Genomic DNA, 21,493 nt, shown 5'->3' on the forward strand with positions numbered 1-21,493 from the left:
AGGCTGGATTTGAACTCAGATCTTCTGACTTTAAGCCCTCCGCTCTACCTCTAAAATGTGTTATAAAACTTCCTGGTGATTTAATATACCACTCAGAATATTTTGCAATTATTTACCGCGTAAGGTGCCACTGAATCCCTTGGATAATTGGTGCAAATCCCAATGGGAAAACCTGCCGAATGGTAACCACCACTCTATGCCACACCACTGTGAGTGATGTACTTTTTTATTTTCAAATGCTATATTTTCGTTAATTGTTATCATTTCAACAATACAAATCTGCATCCACCACAAAATCCACTCGGTCTAGGCAAGTGTGTTTCTCCATATAGTTTTGTTTGTTTGGTTTTGGTTTTGACTTCAATTTGAAGCAAACAGTAAAGCACAGAAATAAAATGCTTTGGCCATTAGAGCAGGAGGAGGTCTGGAAGAAGCCACAGGAGCTCCTCCCCAGGCTAGCCCCTCTCCCCAGGCTAGCCCTATTCTCCAGGCTAGCCTACTTCCCCCACATCTTTTCCCCAAGTCAGGCATTCAGTCTGTCTTTCTGCTTGTAGGATCTGGAATGAATGAGCCCCCTGTCTCCCCCCCCACACACACCCATCCCCACCTCCCTGAAAATAAAAAAACAATACTTTTGCTCCTCTCTTGTTGGCCACAAGAAGATCCTAGGAGGCATTCCACATGTCTTAGTTTGACTAAAAGAAAGTAAAAAAATCCCCTCTTCCAAGCCCTCAGTCTCCTACTCCCCCCAAGTGGGTAAAGAAACTCAAGCCACAGCTTCCCAACCCCATAGAGGTATAGGGGACTGCTCACTGAGCTATAAGACTGAGCTTAGGGTAAATTGGAGGGTGTGTGTGTGTGTGTGTGTGTGTGTGTGTGTGTGTGTGTGTGTGTGTGTGTGTGTGTGTGTGGCAGAGGACAGGATCAAATCCTCCACCTTCTGACTGTCCTGGTCACACCCAACTCTGTGGGTCTCCATTTGGGAATGCTTGTTTGTAGCCCAGCCAGGGTGCTGGGAACTTGGGAGCCAAAGAGGACCCAGAGGAGGAGCATCTTGAGCTCAGAATCTGTCCGTTCCCAGGAGCTGGCTCTTTCTGTGGGATCCAGATGGAATGCCTCACTTTTCTTTGACTTGAGGTGGGCTGTGGGGTGGGGATGTTTCCAAACAAAAACTAGCCAAGTGACATTCAAACAGATAAAAGCCGGTCAAATCTTTGGCAATGGCAAAGGGACGCTGGACAGAGGGAAACCCCCTACTGTCCTCTGTCCCACCCCCCACCCCCCACCCCCCAGAAAGGGAAGGGAGAAGGGAACACATTCAATCGCATCGAACAGGACCAGTGGGGCTTGGATGAAGTCAGGGAAGGAAGAGAAAAGAGGGCAAAGTGAGATCGTTCCATGATCTCTCTCTGTGCAGTTGATTGACAGTTTAAGCACGGATGGTCATCCCAGAGGAGCAGAGGCTGTTTGGAGGCTGCGAACTACAGGTGGGTGGCACCGGGTCAGGGTCATCTCTGCCCTTGGCCTAGGCTGGAGAGGCTCCTTAGGAGGGAGGGGCGGAGAATCCACTCAGAATGCCTTCATCACTCCTGCAAGAAAACACAAGCAATTCATTAGAGCAGCCAAATAGGGCAGTTTCTCAGTGCTAGAGGGGCAAGATAGGTGCAGAGGGCCAGGATTTTCTACCCAGGAAGGATTTAATAATTAATTCTGAAAGAATAAATGAATGGTGGATAGAGCACTGGCCCTGGATTCAGGAGGACCTGAGTTCAAATCCGGCCTCAGACACTTGACACTTACTAGCTGTGTGACCCTAGGCAAGTCACTGAACCCTCATTGTGGTCCCCCCCCCCGAAAAAAGAGTAAGAAAAACCAGAGAGGAGCATTTAGCCTGGAGAAGGGAAAACTGTCCCCAAGTGTTTGAGGGACTGTTGTGTAGAAAAGGAATTTGATTTTTGTGTGTGTGTGTGCTTGGACCCAGAGGATAGAACTAGGAACAAAGGATGCATGTTACAAAGAGGCAAATGTAGGCTTGTCAGGAAAAAAACAACTTTCTAATCATTAGAGCGGAATGGAAGTGGATTGGGTTGCGGGAAGTAATATGTTTCCCCATCACTGGAGGGCTTTAAGCAGAAGTGAAATGACCCTTTGCTTGGGATGCTGAAGGGAGAATCAGCTCAGGGTTAGAATGTCTTAGAGGTTCTGGAATTCTGAGGTATGGGTTAATCCTCTGATTCTGAAACTTAGCCAAGTGACTCATTCAGAAGCAAACCCATGACCATGACCTGACTGGGACCATGAGCTAAGGGGAACCAGGCCCCAAAGAGCCCTAAGACCCTAGCACACATCGCTTGCTGCTTAAGAGCTTTTTGAGCAGAGCCATAACTAGACATTTTTCCACCAGAGGCAAGTAGCACAAAGGAGATTGGTCATCTAGCCAGGAAGGAAGTCACCTGGGGTGTGGACCATTATTAGAGGAAGGGTGGCTGGTCCATCCGGCTGCTTCCTATTTTAACTAATTATTCTTGATAACTAGGGGCTGAGCTCAATTGCTTCTAGGTTGTTAAAGGAATACAAGCACTGTGTATATGCTCTAAATTTCAGCGCTGCAGGGCAAAGGCCCAGAGGCCCCACTCTAGTTACAACACTGGCTTCCAGCTCTAATACTCCTTTTTTGATTTCACATGGAAGTACAAAATCATCTGAGAAGCTCAGGCTGGGGCTGGTTATCCATTGATTTTGCAAGTAAGGAAGGGCAAGGGCATCTTTTCTGAAATGGGGGAGAGAGAGGTCTAGGATCTAGACTCAGGATTTTCATGGGAAGACTTTGGGAAGCGCCAGACTTGCCGGGCAAAACAACCCCCTTCCACGAAGCTGAAATGGAGCTTGGGAGTTTGCAAATAGCTGGGGTTTGTGCCTGGGATGAGATGGGGGTAAGGAGTGTCCAAAGAGAAAAAAATGCGTCTTGGCAGAGAGGGGAAAGTTTTCTCCAATGAATAGTGGCTAAAATGGAAAGGGGAAAGAAAGAGGCTTGATGTGGGAAATATGGTTCTCTCATTTTCAGAGCCCACAGTGCCCTCTGGGACCCTCTAGGAATCTGCTTTTTGTTAGAGTCTGATGGAGGATTTAGGAACGGAAAGCAAGTCCACTGGGATAAGAGGGGGAGGGGAGTCAGCAGGGGAGTAATTTACTGCCCTCATCTCTCCTGGTGGTCAAGCTATAGGAGCTGACTCCTCCAGAAGCCTGCCAGTCCTGTGGGGAAAGAGGGGGTCAGCTGGAGGCTGATACCTGGGCACACAGGGAAGAAGACTTTGAGAAAATGGGCCCATACCTTGGCCCTTCCCTCTCACAGGGTCACAGATTTAGGGCTAGACCAGACCTCGGAGGTCATCAAGTTATTCTCCACACCACTGCCAAAGTGATTTTTCTATAGCACAGGTATTACTGTGCCACTCCTCTACTCATTAGAGTGTAGTGGCTCACCACCACCACCACCACTACTGTTACCAGTGCTGCTGCTGCTGCTGGGCTATCCTACAAAGATAAAAGCACAAATCTCAACCTCTCCCCCGCCCCCAATAAGGACTTATTTTGTGCTTAGTGTGAGGCAGGTGGAGCACCAAGTGAACATATCACCAAGAAGATCTGAATTCAAATATAGCCTCCAATACTTCCTAGCCATGCGATCCTGAGTAAGTCACTTCACCCTGTTTGCCTCAGTTTCCTCGTCTGTAAAATGAGCTGGAGAAGAAAATGACAAACCGCTCCGGTATCTCTGCTCACAAAAACCCAAACAGTGTCATAAAATAGCAATAACATATAGCCAATCTGTGCCAGAGGCAGGTTTTGAAATCATGTCTCTCCAATTCTGTCCTCTCTATATCACACCCCCTCTCTCAAGTTTGCAGAGTAGGCATTAATAACTGTTGAATTGAACAATGGACTTCAATGCCTTAATGATTAATAATGGTATTTCAGGCACTGTGGCAGGTTCTGTTTTGTTTTTTAAACCAAGGGCCGGCTTTCCTAATGCTGCATAAATCATATTTCTTGTAAGACAGGCAGCCACCTACTGGGTCTATGGGATGGTCCTTCCTGCACCTTTGGCCATTTCCCAGCAGGGGGCAGAAGCGAACAGGGTCCTGAGGACAGACTTCCCACCTGGTGTGCTGTCCTCACCTACACTTGGAGTTTAACTCACATAACTCAAAGAGCCTCATGAATCAGGGCCCAGGATCAGACACAGCATGGGCAGAGCCACTCTTCCCCTCTCCAAAGGTGGCAGGAAATTCACCAGAAGAGAGTGGGGGTGGGGTGGGTGAGGAGAGGGACTGTTCCCCCCCCTGAGAGTCATAACCAAGGATGTTCTCAGACTGGTTCTTGAGGTCCAGTTGTTAAATTTTTAGTATGAGCTTTGACACCCTGGAAATAGCAAACATTGCCACCAATTGGGGGAGGGGGAGGGAGCATCTCCATGGATGCTGAGAGGGGCTTGGGCTAGCACGTGGTATTCTCAGCCTTCCCACCAGCCCTGCAGGGATGTCAAAAGGCTAACCCTCAACCTATAATTGGAAATCTCGGGGTAGAAGGATGTTCTGGGTGCTGGCTCAGTCTAGTCAAAAGGTATCATCTGCCCCACTCCCTTGGCATCTTACTTTGGGCATCAATTTAGTTCATGATATTCATTAAGTCCTTAAGTATTGCCTGGCACTATGGTAGGCCCTAGGCCTATGAAGACCAAAGGGAAGTGGGCCCTTATCACTTCTTGTCTGGACTATTGCAAAAGCCTCCTGACTGGTCTTTGAAATTGCTTCAAGTCTCTCTCCTTGCTAATTAATTGGTCTCAGCTAATCATTGATATCCATTGTTCATATTAGTGTTATTGCTATTGGCCAGCCTCAGAGGGGAAGGCACTAGCAGCCAGGGAGGCTGGAAGTGGAAGGTTAGATAGAGGTGAGTCCTGAAGGAAGCCAGGGAGCTACAGATGATTATCCCCATTTTACAGAAGGGGAAACTGAGGCACAGAGCAGTTACAGTGTCTTGACCAGGATCCATCTTGTAGGTAGGAAGTGCCAGGGGTAGGATTTTTTTTAAATGCTATCTCTTTTTTTCCATGTCTATTTAAGTATTTTTTTAATTGTGAAAATATTTTATTATTTTCCAGTTACATGTAGAAATAGTTTTCAACATTTGTTTTTATAAGATTTATAGTTTCAAATTTTTTCCCTCCCCAAGACAGCAAGTAATCTGATATAGGTTATATATGTACAATAACATTAAAAATGTTTCTGCAAAAAATGCTATCTCTTGTCAGAACCTTTGCTTTTAAATTTAAACTAGAAAGCAAGAAAACAAGCAAGAAAGAGAGATGGAGGGGGAGGGGGAGGGAGAGGGAGAGAGAGGAGGGAAGAAGTGAGAGGGAGGGAGAGAGAAAGGAGGAAGGGGGAAGGAAGGGGAGGGAGGGAGGAGAGGATAGAAAGAGAAAGGGAAGGAAGGAAGGAAAAAAAGGAAGGAAGAGGGATGGGAAGAGAGAAAGACAAGGTAGGAAGGAAAGAGGGAGGTGGGGAGGGAGGGAAGGAAGGAGGAAAGGAGGCAGGGAGGAATGGGCAAAGGAAGACAGGAGGAAGGGAGGGAAGGAAAGAAGGGAGGGAGGGAGGAGAAAGAAAAGCACTTCCACAAAACTAACCAAGATAGCAATTGAGTCTGACAGCATATGCGGTGTCCCCCCAGCTATGGTGGGCTTTGAATGCCGTTATCCTGATTCTGAGCCCTGCACTCCCGCCCCTCCATCATGCCACTTTCCCAAGATTACCCCTTCCACAGCTCCCTCTCAAAGTAGCCTGTTCTGAGGCTGGAAGTGAACTTATGAGCATCCTTGGAGAAGGCTGGAGGCAGCCCCTAAACCAGCTGTGAAACTGGATGGGTCTGGAGCAGGAGGGATTACAAGGTAGCCTTGATTGGTTCGGGTGGGGGAGAGCTGTGTGGGACAAGGGCCTTTCCCCGCTGAGGCTCCTTCCCACATCTCGAGCTCACCCTCACTCCTCCGGAGCCAGGGCTGAGTCACTGGGTCTGAGGCACCTGAGATCTCCCACAGCCCCTGGGGCTGACTCTCTAAGGCTGGCCGACCTCTTTGATGCTTTCCAGATGACTAACTACATTTGCAATAAGAGAGTTTCTTTAAAAGCAACACCTGCACCACTTGGATCGACTGGGATACACATTCACTCACACTTTAACTGACACCCAGGCAGGGAGAGGTGCTGCCCAGTGAAGAAGAGGGAGCCAGTGACAGAGAAGAGGGGGAGAGAGACTAAGTCTGGTACCTTCATCAGCCAACCTTAAAAAAAAAAATTAACCTTTTCAGATAGAGATCTTTCAGTAACAGGACATACCTTCAGGCTTTCTCAAATAGAAGCCTTGAATATCATTTAATCTTTTTCCCAAATTAGGAATTTCAATTATTATATTAAGGACTAATAAATCAGCCGATATGGGCTGAAGTAGATACAGTGCTGGGCCTCAGAAACTTAGCTATGTGAACCTAGGCAAGGCAAGTAACTGCTCTCTGACTCAGTTTCCTCATCTGTAAAATGGAAATAATCGTAGCATTTGCTCCCCGGGGTTGTTGTGAGTATCAAATGAAATAACATATGTATGTAAAAAGTACTTTGAAAACCTTAAAGTGCTATAAAAATGTCTGTTGTTATTATCGTTATCACCATTATCACCATCGGCAGCGTCATTCTACTAAATGGTCCCAGATTGCTAATTTTTTTGAGTTTTGGTGTCTTCTTTTTAGTTTTTACTTCTTCTTGAGATTAGTGGGCCATCCTCTAGCAAAGGGATCTTAAACTGAGGTCCATGAACTTAAAAAAAAATTGTTTTAACTATATGCTGTAATCAGTCACTTTTCTAATCCTATTTACTTATGCATTTAAAAACATTTTGAGAGGGGGCATCTTCTAGGTGACACAGTGGATAAAGCACCAGCCCTGGATTCAGAAGTATATGAGTTCAAATCTGGCCTCAGACACTTGACACTTACTAGTTGTGTGACCCTGGGCAAGTCACTTAACTCTCATTGCTCTGCAAAAAACAAACAAAAAAACTTTTGAGAAAGGACCCATAGGTTTCGATAGACTGAAAAGGGGTTCAGGACATGCACAATATGGTTAAAAACCTTTGTTCTAGGGGGCAGCTAAGTGGTGCAGTGGATAGAGCACTGGCCCTGGAGTCAGGAGGACCTGAGTTCAAATCTGGCCTCAGACACTTGACACTTACTGGCTGTGTGACCTTGGGCAAGTCACTTGAACCCAATTTCCTCACCAAAAACCAAACCAAAACAAAAAAACCAAAACCAAAACCTTTGTTCTAGCTGGCCTTGCCTAAATTTTTAATTCTAATCTGCCCGGAATCACACAGCTAATAATCTGAGGCTGGATTTGAACTCAAGAAAAGGAGTCTTCTTCCTGATTCCAGGCCCAACACTCTAAACGCTGAGCCATCTAGCCACCACAGATGATGTATTCACATGTAAATATAAGGAAATGACCAGGTGAGCCCCACTTTTGCTGGAAGCCTGGGCCACTTCTTTTGTTAAAACACTTGGTGATTCAGGATAATGGAGCAAACTCTGGGTGTGCCCTGGGTTACATCTTGGTAATGGAGGTGGAAGACGGATGTGAGCTCTACAGCTCTGTAGAATGGGGAGCTGCTTTTGTTATCCTTCTTTCTTCCTTTTTTGCCTCTGGAACATTTATGCACTCTCTCTCTCTCTCTCTCTCTCTCTCTCACTCTCACATACACACACACACACACACACACACACACACACACACACACTTCCCTCGATGGGTAGGATGTAAATGATCACTGTTCATATGTGACAGCCACGCAGGTGTTTAGCTAGGTAAGCTTGACCTCTGGCCTTGGGTTTCTGGCTGTCTCTTCTGCTTTATGTATCTTTCCCTGAGCAAAAGTAGCTAAACAATAATCCTGGGATGGGTGTTTCTAGCCTCGGAGGCAGCTGTGTGAGTCCAAGAGGTCAGGAGCCATGCTCACTCGGTCAGTGCCAGCTGCACTATGGGAGGTGCCCCCTACAGCTATGACAATGCCTCTTGGAGGAGAAGACAATCACAGACAGAGGGAGGTGCCCAGCCCCTGGCACAGTTTGCCACAAGACACAGAACTTGAAGGAGATTATGCTGAGCTGAGTGGAAGGTGAAATGCCCATTCGGCAGTCTTGCAAACTGCTTTATGTTTTGGTGTCTTAGTATCAATCTCTTGGGAGAGCTTAAGAGTACTTCTAAGTTACTGTGTATTGGTCAATGCAAACTTGTGACTGTCTTGTGTTCTAAGCATTTTTTGATACCTGGAGAAACAGATAGCTGTCCTTTACCAATCTACATTGTAGATTTAGGCTCTTTTAGGGCATCCTACACCAGGTGATTTTCCCCAGGAATACTGAGTGGGAGCATGGAGAGCCAATGAATGAGAGAAAAGACCCTGGTCCTCTTTGGGGTTCAGTTCTTCAAGAAGGAAGGAAGAAGGGGGCAGCTAGGTGGAGCAGTGGATAAAGCACTTACTCTGGATTCAGGAGGACCTGAGTTCAAATCTGGCCTCAGACACTTGACACTTACTAACTGTGTGACCCTGGGCAAGTCACTTAACCCTCACTGCCCCTCAAAAAAAAAGAAGGAAGGAAGAAAAGAAGGGAGGGAGGGAGGGAGGGAGAACAGATGGATGGAAGGAAGGAAGGAAGGTAGGGAGAAAGGAAGGAAGCAAGAAATCATGGAGGAAGGAGAGAAGAAAGCATTATTAAGTGTACCCTATTTGCTGGGCTCTTTGCTAAGTGCTTTACAAATATTATCTCATTTGATCTTCACAACAAACCTGTGAGTTAACTGGTATTATGATCCCCATTTTCCAGTTGAGGAAATTGGCAGAGGTTAAATGACTTGCCCAAGGTCACACAGCTAAGCATTTGAGGCAGATCTGAACTCAGGTTCTCTTGATTCCAAAGGCAGCTAGGGGGTGAAGTGGATAGAGTGCCATGCCTGGAATCTGGAAGACTCTTCTTCCTGCTGACCTCAGACACTTACTAGCTGAGTGATGATCCTGGGCAAATCATTTATAGCCCAGTCTTTCTTTCTTTCTTTCTTTTTTTTTTTTTTTTGGTGAGGCAATTGGGGTTAAGTGACTTGCCCAGGGTCACACAGCTAGTAAGTGTTAAGTGTCTGAGGCCAGATTTGAACTCAGGTCCTCTGGATTCCAGGGCCAGTGCTCTATTCACTGCACCACGTAGCTGCCCCTACCCCAGCCTTTCTTTTAACAACTGCCTCTCTGCAATTTCCACCTACCCTCTAGGGCCAAACACAACAAAGTTAATCCCTCTCACACAGACCAGCCTTTATAGTACTTGACGACGGTTATCATGTTCCCTGAGTCTTCTTTCCCAGGTTAAATGTCTCCATTGTCTTCACCTTCTTCTCATATAGAATGAACCCTCCTGGTTCAAACAAGCAAGCATTTTAAGGGCCAGCACTGGGATTACAAAGACAAAAATGAAACAGACCCTTACCCTTGACCTCAAGAAGCTCACATTCTGTCAGGGGAAGACAACATGTACATGTGTAAATATATGCATATATGTGTATTATGTATGTATACGTACATACCTAGTATGAGCTTTGAGAGAAATTAGGCATTTCAGGAGGTAAAGGGGAGGAAGTACTAATTTCCAAGCATGGGGGACAATCTGTACAAAATCATGTAGAAGAGAGACAGAACACATATGACAAATAACAAGAAGACTAATTTACAATGAGTCCAAAAAGGGAGGTCCGAGCTAGGTCATAAAGGGGCTTCAGATAACATTTTGTTGTTGTTGTTCAGTAGTTTGGTCTTGTCTGACTCTTCCTGACTCCATTTGGGGTTTTCTTGGCAAAGATGCTGGAGTGGTTTGCCATTTCCTTTCTCCAGCCCATTTTACAGATGAGGAAACTGATGCAAACAGGGTGAAGTGACTTGCTCAGGGTCACACAGCTAGTTAGTTAGTATCTGAGGCCAGATTTGAACTCAGGAAGATGAGTCTTCCCTGACTCCAGGCCTGTTTCTTCGTGCACTATGCCTCCCCCTAGCGGTCCCTTAGATAACATAAAAGAGCTAATATTAGAGAGGCAAGGGACTGGATCTGTGCTTCATTGGTGTAAGGAACTCCAGTTGAGGAAGCTCCCTCTACCAATGTTGGGGGGCATTTTTTTTTTACAACATAGAGTCATAGAGGGTTGCATAGAGCCCTGGGAGGTGAAGCAACGCTCGTATTTGATCCTAGAAATAATAATCAGCAAGCATCTATTAAGCCCCTGCCTGACAACGCGCTCATCTCCGGAGACACAAAGTCAAAACAAAAGCCGGCAACAAGAACCACAACAGCCCCTGTACTCCGGGAGCTTACATTCTAACTCAGTTTATGGAGCAGGGGAGGGACACGCTCAGACCTGCCCTTTAGGAATATACCTATAGCGGCCGTGTGGAAGATGATTCGGGTGCCTCTGGATTCTCTCCAGTTTGTCAATGTCCTTCCCGCGTTCAGATTCTCAGCACTGGGCTCAGTATGTCAAATGACCGGGACCCTTCTCGAACTCAGCTCCCCACACTGGTCCTGCTCCCTCCCCCCTCCCCACATCCCCCAGAGGAAGGCTAGCCAATGAACACTTGTCCGGATCCTTCAGGGGAACCCAGACACATTGGACAGATGAGATGGATGCCCCCGATATTTGGATAATTATAAATATTTAGCCTTTCTCGGGCTGTTGCTCATTCCAACTGGAACCCAAAAGCAAAACAGAAGAGAGGAAAGAAGGAAAAATGAAGTGTTGGAGGCCGAGCAAAGTACAGATGAAATGCAAATAGGTCCTCCAAATCCCCATGCTTTGGGGCTGTAAAAAGCTGACCACCCACCGGCAAACTTTATGATCGACTTTTTCCACTGCTGGAGTGGAGTGACTGCCCTGTAATGGAGGGAGGGAGAGGGGAATCGGGAGAAAAGGTGGGGAAGAGGAAGGACTGAAAGAGGAAAACAGCAAAAACTCAATGTGACATTCAGGGTCTCCTGCCATTATATCTAACGAATGAAAACATTCCTTCCTTCCTCTCTTCCCCCTGCACCCCCAGCCCCAGGGGGCCCGAGATCCTTCTCACTGTCAGCCATCACACGCAAAAGCAATCCCAGCTCCAGAAAGGAGTTTCTGTCCATTTCAGATGTTAAATAAGGTGGGGAAAGGACGACGTGACCCCCAGGGTTACTGCGCTCTAGACAGCCCCGGAGAATTGGGGCGGGCTGGGGGTAGGAGGGGGATTGAGGTTGGGCCAGTTACTCAATTACTCCTTCTTTGCTCTGTTCCTTCACCCCCTCTGGCCTTCCACTCTCCCAGGCGGCAGACTTGACCCCAAAGAGACTTCACTTAATGAAGAAGGCGACGGACGATCCCCAGAGCGCCCCAATTCCTCACACCAACAAACAGACCCCAGAGGGCTTTGCCATTAGGCAAGTCTCGAGAAAGACGCCACAGCTTGGTATGATGCAATAGACTTAAGACCTAAGCAGCCCACAGAGCTGGTGGGTGGATGGGAGGGGGGCGGAGGGGGGGGGCTATTAACGAGAATTTGGTCTCAGGCCCTTTCTGATGAACTGACAAGGTCTCTATATCATTCTCCCCTTCAGCCCCTCCCTGCCTCTCCCCACCCCTTCTGCACTGTAACAGCTTTATGCTCTGGGTTTATTTAGGGTGACGGATATAATTACTTTCTGCTGCCGTGTCGTTCTTTTTAAAAATCTAAAAATCAATCAGGCTCCCTCTCCACACTCTGCCCTCCCCAATGGCGCCGCCTCTTCTGCTAACTCCTCCAGACTGGCCTCTGGCCCTTCCAACCGTCCCCGGCCCGAGAGAGTGTCCAAGGGAATGAAAGGGCCTCTGGAGCCACGGGGAGCCCTAAGAAGAGGCCTTTCTACACACCTGGAGGAACAAAGCTGGGGGAGAGGGCGAATATAAGATGAAAAAAAAAAAGATAAGGTGGAGAAAAGCTGAGGCCTCGGCCCCGAGCCCCAGCCGCCCCTTCTAGGGCTCCGGCTCCGATCCGACAGCGGGGCTGTTATTCATAAGCCAGTTTCCTCCCTCACAAAGGACCTTTTGCATGGTTTTTCCTCCTGCCCCAAAAACAGCTGCTCTCAATGTTGTATCCTGAGTGATGATGAGGCTCTGAAAGTGTTTTGGGGGAACAGATGGCCAGGGGAGAGCTGGGGAATGTGCCAGCAGAGGGCCGGGGCAGGCGGCCAAATCCTTCAGTGACTGAGTGCTTTTGCTTCCAGCTCGCGTGCCTTTCCCCTGCCCTCTGCCCTCAGTGGCGCCAGGAGAACTTCCCAACCAGCGTTCTGAACATCTGGAGTCTGCGACTGCCAGGAGCGGGGGGGGGGGGGGGGGGGGGGGGGGGGGGGAGCGGGAGGGGGAGAGAGGCGGAGGGGAGGGGGAGGGAAAGGGGGGGGGGGGAGCCCGGCTCTCCAGCTCAGCTTCTATGTACTCCACGGCGTTACTGACTAACAGAACAACTAATCGAAACCAAAAGGGGCCCAAATGAGAAGCAGGCCGGCGCCCCAGCTGCCGCCAGATGCAAGGCTGCTTCTAGCAGGGCTGCTCGGGAGTCATGGGGAGGGGTTTGCTGGGGGCTTTAAGACACCCGCCCTATTGTCTCCCTCCGCTCCCCCCCCAGTCAGGGATGGCTCCGGCTCTGGTGGGGTCCCCCCCACAAGCTCGGGGTGGAACGCCTTTCATCAAAGCTTTCGTGTTCTCTCCATAGTGCAACCCCGGGGGGGGGGGGCTTCAATGTTGGGGCAGCTCAGCAGAGTCGGGATAATAGAGGAGTTGCCCATAGGGAGAGCTTAGGGGACCCAGGAAAGGAAAGCCAAAGGGGTAGATGGGAAAAGGCCACTGGGCAGGCCTGAATACTGATGCCAGTTCTGCTTACTTCAATCTGATCCAGAAGATTCAATTCAATAAGCATTCATTAAGCTTATTTATTTCTTACTAGGAAAGAAGAGGCAGAAGCAAAAAGTCCCTGCCTTCAAGGAGTTTACACTCTACTGGAAGACTTGACAACTGATTGGTTATGGGACTTGGTCAGGGTGAAGGAAAGGATGAGGCCAAGGTTTCAAATGTGGCGAACTGGAAGAATCCTAGCACAGATGAATGGAGAGAGGGAGGGAAGGAAGACAGGGAGGAAAAGAGGGGGAAGGAGAGGGGGAGGGGAGAGAAAAGAGACAGAACGAGAGAGATAGGATGGGAGGTGGGAGAGAGAGAGAGAGAGAGAAGAGAAGAGGAGAGGAGAGGAGAGGAGAGGAGAGGAGAGGAGAGGAGAGGAGAGGAGAGGAGAGGAGAGGAGAGGAGAGGAGAGGAGAGGAGAGGAGAGGAGAGGAGAGGAGAGGAGAGGGGAGGGGAGGAGAGGAGACAGGGAAAGAGGGAAAGGAGGGAGGGGGAGGGGAGAGAAAAGAGAATAAGATGGGAGGGGTGAGAGAGAGAGGCAATAGAGAATTAAAGGGAGAAACTGTATTATATTAAGCAGTTACAATAGGGCAGGCACTGTGCTAAGCAACTATAGATTTAGAGCTTGAAGGGCCTCAGAGATCAAAGGAAACTGAGGCCCAAAGAATTTTAGAAAGTGATGCTCTCAAGAGAAAAGGGGAAGTTGGAGGGAGGGAGAGATGACGAGTTCCTTTCTTCACTGGCTGAGTTTGGGATGCCCCCCAGGACATCCATAAAAATACAGAGAAGGATGTGGTACCGCTCTGAGCAGAGCAAGGAGACAGGATGGATTCAGGAAGATCCAAGTTCAAGTCCTGTTGGTCAGATTGTTCAGGGCCCAAGGCAACCCTTTAAGACTTAAGTTGCATATCTGTGAAGGGATTGCCCACACAGAGAGTTCCCTACACTGATGAAATCACACTCCTGTTGAGGGAGCTACACAGTTTAGACAAGACACATTAGGGGAGCTGCATCATCTTGATAAAGACAGTCCCAGCCCTCACAGAGACACAGAAACGACACTAATGCCCAGATCTCTGCCAAGAGAGGGCAACCCATTTTTACATTAGGTTAGTCTTAGAGAGTCTCTTGGCTCACTGAGAGGTTTTAAGTGACTTGCCCAGGGTCACACAGACAGTTTGAGTTAGAGGCAGAACTGAAGTCCAGGTTTCCTTGCTGCCTCAGTGTCATTAACATACACTATTACATGATAAATACATTAGAGAGGCACAAAACCAAAGTGAGTGACTGGTAAACCAAGTTCCCTTGGACCATAATTCCCTCCTCCGTATAATGAGGGTCCCAGATGGGATGATCTCTCAGGTTCTTTGGTTCCTACACATTTCTAAAAGGGGGTCATAGGCTATGGGGGGCGGGGGGGGGGAGATGGGGGAGCATTGAAACAGGAGGCAAAGGCTCTGGAGGCAGATGGAACAATGTTGCTGAGGGCCTGATAGAGTGTTTGCCTCCCTTTATATTTGTGTATCCTTTTAAAGTTAGATCTGTTCAATCTTCAGCCTGCTGTCTTGATTTGCACATGTGGCTCTGAAACTGTGGGGATCATGTACATTTCAAAGCCATGGGTGTGCATTTCACCAAAGATGTCTGTGTTTCTTGGATTACTTGTGTCAGTTAATCACTGTGTGTATCGGGTGGTTTGTTGCAATGTTGTTTTTTTTTTCCTGAGTGGGAACTCCTCAGCACGTGTCTCTCTCTCTCTCTCTCTCTCTCTCTCTCTCTCTCTCTCTCTCTCTCTCTCTCTCTCTCTCTCTCTTTCTCTCTCTCTCTCTCTCTCTCTCTCTCTCTCTCTCTCTCTCTCTCTCTCTCTCTCTCTCTCTCTCACACACACACACACACACACACACACACACTCCCTTCAGTCTCTGTCTGTCTTTCTTAATTAGGCATATCCATCCATATGGTAGGAAGAACAGGCAGGAGGGGTTTTAGGTAGAAGAAAAGAAAAGGGACAACTTCCCCTTAAACCCAAATTTCCCTAAAAATTGATGAATATGCACACTGGAACAGAACAGAAGTGTACAATGAAAACCTGAGAGATCATGACATAGAAAAGCATTATTTTTGAAGTCCGAAGCCCCGAGTTCAAATCTCAGTTATGCCACTCATTAGCTTTGTGACCTGAAGCAAGTCACTTGCCCTCTCTGGGCCTCTGTTTCTTTATCTGTACTAGGGGCCTGAATCAGATGATAGATAAAGTTTCAACTCTAAATCCCATAGACCCAAGTTCTACCACTTACTTCTTCTTCTTCTTTGGTGAGGCAATTGGGGTTAAGTGACTTGTCCAGGTGTCTGAGGTCAGATTTGAACTCAGGTCCTCCTGACTCCAGGGCCAGTGCTCTATCCACTGCGCCACCTAGCTGCCCCCTCCCTTTTTTTTTTCGGTGCGGCATTTGGGGTTAAGTGACTTGCCCAGAGTCACACAGCTAGTAAGTGTTAAGTGTCTGAGGTCGGATTTGAACTCAGATCCTCCTGAATCCAGGGCAAGTGTTCTATCCACTGCACCACCTAGCTGCCCCCTACCACTTACTTCTTGTGTGACTTCCATGGATTTCCAGCAAAAAGGAACTGGGAGGTCACCTAATCTTAAGATGGTAAAATCTAAATTTGCCAGGGTCCTCAGAGACCATCTAGTCTAACCCCTTCCTTGTTTTACAGATAAGGAAACTGAGGCCAGAGAGATGAAGACTCCTTTAATGTCACAAAGAAAGTAAGAGTGAGAGGCTCTGACCCCAAATCCAATGGGTTTCCCATTGTACCACACTCCCTGCCTCTTGTGGGCCAGTTCCTCAAACTCGCAAAACCTCAACTGCAATCTTCTTTAACTGTTATCAGCAAAATAGGGGAAAATAATACTTACCCCCAGGCTGTGATGAGGAGAGTAATTTGTAAGCCATAAAAGTGCCCTAGAAATTCAAGCTGTTCTTATGATCCCAAAGTCTCCAGTGAACAGCGTCACATATGAAAGGAGAGACGGCAGCTGAAGCACTAGCCTTCAGACAAACAGCTGGGGGCAAATGGCGATGTCATCAATTGCCAGGAAAGAGAAATTTCATCTATTGTTATGCTCAGAAGATAATTTGGTATTTGTTTGTTCTCACTCCCCCAATATGGACAGACTTCACAGACTTGGACATCTAAGAGAAGTTGTCTGGGAGAGAGGGAGAGGGAGAGGAAGAAAGGAAGAGGGAGGGGGGAAGAAAGATGGGAGGGAAGGAGTGGGAGAGGAAGAGAAAAGGGGGGAGGGAGAGGTGGAGGTGGGGCAAGAAAAGTGTGTGGGGGGGAGATTGCTCTTCCATCCATTTGGGAATCTAACCGTTCCCAGGCAGCGAGGATCCTTAACCACCCAAGCAAGTGTCTGTTCCCACCGGCCCTGCCCACCCTGTAATCCTCCAAATCTGGGTCTCCGATGAGAGGCAGGGGGAAGAATGGGGTCAGGGCACTGATCTGAATCATTCAGGCAGAAATTGGAGGGGGTAGGATTAGAAGAAAAGGGTTATGGAGAATGGAGCGAAGCCTTCCCGCTCAGGGCCTGACCTGCTCTGCGGGGGGGGGGGGGGGGGGGGGGGGAGGCCCGGGCTCTGTTATACGGCACAGTCTTCCCAGCATGATTATGGAATGGGGTCAGTGGATGCCGAAGTCAGAAAAGAGTTTAGAAAGTACCTAGTCCAAAGTCTCCTCCTTGTACAAAGACCCAGGGAGAAGAAGGGACTTGCCCAGGGTCATACAGCAAAGCCAGTCCTAAGACATGGTGTCTTCTGAACCTCCCCAGTCCCATCCTCTATCCCTTCCACCTTGCTGTCAGTACAATACCTTCATTACCCACTGTGCCCCTTCACACACTCTCTGGTCCAACCCGACAGGCCTTTTTTCTGTTCCTTAAACACTATGCTTCAACTCCCACTTTGCAATGGCCGTCCTGCAAGCCTCCAGCTCCCTCCCTTCTCATTGCCTCCTCTATTTTTAAGGCTCTGTTGAAGCAGCACCACCTTCTACAACTTTTCTCCCTCCCCTCCTCGACAAAATTACCTGACGCTTATTTTGTATCTACCTATAGAATGAAAATCCTTGAGGGTGGGGACTATCTCCCCTTTGTATTTGAACTTTCAGAACCTACTAAAGTGCCCAGAACACAGTAGGTGTTTTATAAATGTCTGTTCCCTTCTCCTTCTCCTACTGTGTGTACAGAGGCTGTGTGTAGAGAGAGCTGGCTTTGCAACCAGGAAGTCATGAGTTCAAATCCAGTCTCTGAAACATAAAGGCTATGTGATCTTGGGCAAGTACCTCTCTCAATGTTCTGGGCAACTCTCTAAGACAGTGGCTACAGATATGTCAGTCTGTATAGGTAGAAGGGGTTTCCTCACTCAAGGATCCTCTCTACCAGTAAAGTTCTAGTCTAGTCTCTTCCCTATCCCTCCTGTGTGTAGGGTGCAGTGCCAGGCACTGGGGAAATGGTCCCTGGCCTCACAGAGTTTGTAATCTAATAGCAGAAGATAGCACGCATCCACAGATAACTATAATCAATCAGTAGGATGCAAAACCACAGAAAAACTGCTCTGGGGAGGCAGAAGAGTTCTACTGAGGGAGGTGGAGGCAGAGATTGTAACCAAAACCAGGGACCAAGAAAGGCTCTGGGGGGCAGCTAGATGGAGCAGTGGTAAAGCACTAGTCCTGGATTCAGGAGGACCTGAGTTCAAATCCGGCCTCAGACACTTGACACTTACTAGCTGTGTGACCCTGGGCAAGTCACTTAACCCTCATTGCCCTGCAAAAAAAAGAAAGAAAGAAAGAAAGGCTCTGAGGGGTTTTAAAGGCAAAGACCAGGGGAAAAGGCATGGCAGGCAGAGGCTAAGATGTGAAGATGAGAAAGTCCAGTCTGGCGGGCACAAAGAGGAGGAGGCTGGAAAGGGAGAGCAGTCCTAGATTGTAGAAAGATATGATGAAAGTATGACCCTTTCCCCTCTCATCTGTCTAACTGTACAAGCTGTTGGGGGGAGGGGAGAGAGAAGGGCTGAACCTAAAGAGTGAGGGTGAGGAACTTTGAGTCGAAGACCTGGGTTCAGACCCGACCTTAAACATTTGCCTTGGGCAAAATGGCCCACCTGCTCTGTGCCTCAGTTTCCTTATCTGTAAAATAAGAGCACCGGACTCTAATGCCTCTAAGATCCATCTGATCCTGTGGCCAGCTGACTCCTTCCTGACTTCTAAATCAGGGAGTCCCATGACTTCAGGCCTCTTTCTATTCCCCTTTCATTCAGATAACATCATTTATCTGAGCTCAACTAGACACACTTTTCACTTCACAGAAGATTGAGGCCCAGAGGTGAAGTGACTTGTCCAAGGTCACACAGCTAAGTTGCAAAGCCTAGATCTAAACTCCAGTCTCCAGACTCCTAGCTCAATAGGAAGGTTCAGCACTCTTTCTACTGCCCCAAAGCAAACATCTCTTCAAGTGGAGAGGCAGTGTTGCCTAATGGTGAAACTGGAATGGCTACTGACAAGAGCACACACTTAGGATTCAGAGGACCAAAAGATCTCTTGGACCCCTTTCTGACTTTCAGCCCTCTGGCCCTCAATGTAAGTTGTGGAAGAGTTCCCAGAATCAGAGTCCCCCAGGGGGCAGATGGACGTGTGCCCAGAGTCCTGGGAGGGTACCAGCTCATGGGGCACGTTTATTTGGCGTTGTGGGGGTAGGGAAGGATCAGCGGGGACCTGAGCCCTTGGAAACTCTGCCTCAGGGTCTGGCTTCCTAGGGAAATTCCTCCTGGAAGATGGGAGCCATTCCAAAGAGAGCAGGAGCTCTGGGAAGCCCCGGCTCCTCTCCCCACTGCCCACCAGGGGCTGTTTTCTTTTTCTGATTATACATATTTGTTCACTGGTTGGAGAGAGGGGGAAAGGAAAGATGGGTAGATGGGTCTCAATAGACACAGGAGATAAACAAAGCAACAAATGTGTAATTTATTCATTGGGATTCATTAACTATAAATAGGTATTAAACAAATTGAGGTGCTTGTACTGGTGCTCAGTGTGGTTTTCAATAGAGGATTTTATTTTTCTTTGAAGATGTGATGTTCCAGTTTAAGGATGATACATCAGATGAGGTCTGACTGATACAATGTTGCCTCCATAGGAATAGATACAATGAATACAACTTGAGCTCGCTTTATTTAGGTTTTTAAATAGCTGGACCACACTCTTGGCCCACAACAGTCTTATAGTCAAAAACAAAGAAAGTCAAGTCCCTTTCAAGTGAACTACGGTCAGAGCAGTTCTTTTTCAAGCCTGATCTTATGAAACTGTTTTTTCTTCCTTCCTTCCTTCCTTCCTTCCTTCCTTTCTTTCTTTCTTTCTTTTTTTTTTTTGGTGAGGCAATTGGGGTTAAGTGACGTGCCCAGGGTCGCACAGCTAGTACCTGTCAAGTGTCTGAGGTTGGATTTGAACTCAGGTCCTCCTGAATCCAGGACTGGTACTCTATCCACTGTGCCACCCAGCTGCCCCTACTGGGTTTTTTTCTGAACCCTAAGTAGAGAACTTATTGTATTCCTGCTGCCTTCTATCATCTGGCTTCTTCCTATCAGTCCAGCCTGTCAAGATCGTTTAGGTTCAGAGGATTAAAAGATCCTACGTCTAGGGGCAGGTGGGTGGCACAGTGGATAGGTCTCTAGACCTGGAATCAGGAGGACCCTGAGTTCTGTGATAAAATAATCCATGCTGGAACTCTAGGCTAGATAGGCTTTTTCTTAACTTTCTGAACTCCTTGTGAACATCTGTATGCTTTAATAAATGTTTAATGCCCAAAGACTTGTGCTGAATCTTCTAATTTAAGGCGATCACACAATATAGATTTTAAACATCACAGTTCAAATCCAGTCTTAGACACTTACTAGCTCTGTGATCCTGGGCCAGTCACTTAACCCTGTTTGCCTCAGTTTCCTCATCTATAAAATGAGCTGGAGAAGGAAATGGCCAACCACTCCAGTATCTGTCCCAAGAAAACCTCAAAAGAGGTCACAAAGAGTCAGACACAGCAGAAAAATGAACTGGGTTGAGTTGACATGACGTTTGTGTGTTTTTTTAAAACTGATGCTGAGGGGCAGCTAGGTGGCACAGTGGATAGAGCACGGCCTTGGAGTCAGGAGTACCTGAGTTCAAATCCGGCCTCAGACACTTAACACTTACTAGCTGTGTGGCCCTGGGCAAGTCACCTAACCCCAATTGCCTCACTAAAAAAAAAAAAAATTTAAAACTGATGCTGGTTCCTAGTGATCACTGCTTTGCTTTCAAAGTTCTGGTGAGCCATCTGCTTAATCATCAATCTGTTTTCAACTTTTTCCCCCAGGGAATAAAATCAAGCTTATTTGCCTATAGTCTCTGGAACCCCACCCCTTCCATGCTTTGGAAAATGGGTACATTTTTTCTAGTCTCCCTGCAGGCTTTTCAAACTGTTTCTGTTCTCAGAGATTTCTCAGTATACTGATAGTAGTTCTGTGATCACACCTGAAAATTCTTCTGGGACCCTGGAATGTGACATTTCTGGGTCTGTAGTCTTTATCTGCTTTAAAATGATTATACACCAGGTGTTGTCTTTCACAGATCTTAACTCAAAGCTAGGTTTCTCTTACCCTTTGTTGTTCAGTCAATTCTGTTGTGTCCAACTTTCCTTAACTTTATTTATCTATCCATCCATCTCTCGGTTTGTCTGTCTATCTATCTATCCATCCATCCATCCATCCATCCATCCATCCATCCATCCATCCATCCATCCATCCATCCATCCATCCATCCATCCATCTATCCATCCATCTGTATGTTTGCTTGTTGAGATGGAAATAATAACAGGGTTGGAGTCAGTCTTTACTACCATGCTGAGTAGAATGGCTGTAAAGAAGGCAAACCATGAAGCCTGCCCTCAAAGAGTTCTCCTTCTAATGGAGAAACCAGATGTCCTGCATTCAGATCTCAGCTCTGCCACCTCTGTGACCCTAGACCAGTCCCTTGTACTGTCTGGGCCTCCATTTCCTTTCTCTGTAAAATGGTGGGGGGAGCTTCTAGGGTCACCTTGGGCTCCTAACCCCCTCAGCCCTGTCTTCTCCACTGCCCTCCCGACTGCCTGACCCCAGGGGCAGCTCACTCGGAGTTTACAACACTCCCTTTGTCACCGAGGACTGCTAGCATCAGCGGCAGTGCGGAGCCATCAATCACGGTCCTAATTTGCCCATGTCACACGGCCAGAGGAAAGCCAGCCGGGGCTAGGCTTCCTCTCTCACCCCCAGCTTGATGGTGATTTCATCTAATTGGTCCCGAGGTAAATAAGTGGCAGGAATGCTCTTGGCAATTAGTGAGTGGTCTGGCTGCCCATCTTAACTCGCCCACATGACTTGGGCTGGATTAGCCCCCTG

The 21,493-nt window shown here is 47.7% G+C and overlaps 1 protein-coding gene across 1 annotated transcript in view; it reads right to left on the reverse strand.

Moving 5' to 3' along the window:
* Window positions 1–208: 208 nt before the first annotated feature.
* Window positions 209–21,493, reverse strand: part of ATOH8 (atonal bHLH transcription factor 8) — a 42,859-nt gene continuing 21,574 nt past the window's right edge. Inside the window, exon 3 of the mRNA XM_043981311.1 lies at window positions 209–1,589. Within this exon, the coding sequence (XP_043837246.1) occupies window positions 1,584–1,589 (6 nt within the window). The 3' untranslated portion in view covers window positions 209–1,583. The remainder of the gene's footprint in view (window positions 1,590–21,493) is intronic.

This window comes from Dromiciops gliroides, chromosome 2 (genome assembly GCF_019393635.1).
Source record: "Dromiciops gliroides isolate mDroGli1 chromosome 2, mDroGli1.pri, whole genome shotgun sequence".
Lineage (NCBI taxonomy): Eukaryota > Metazoa > Chordata > Mammalia > Microbiotheria > Microbiotheriidae > Dromiciops > Dromiciops gliroides.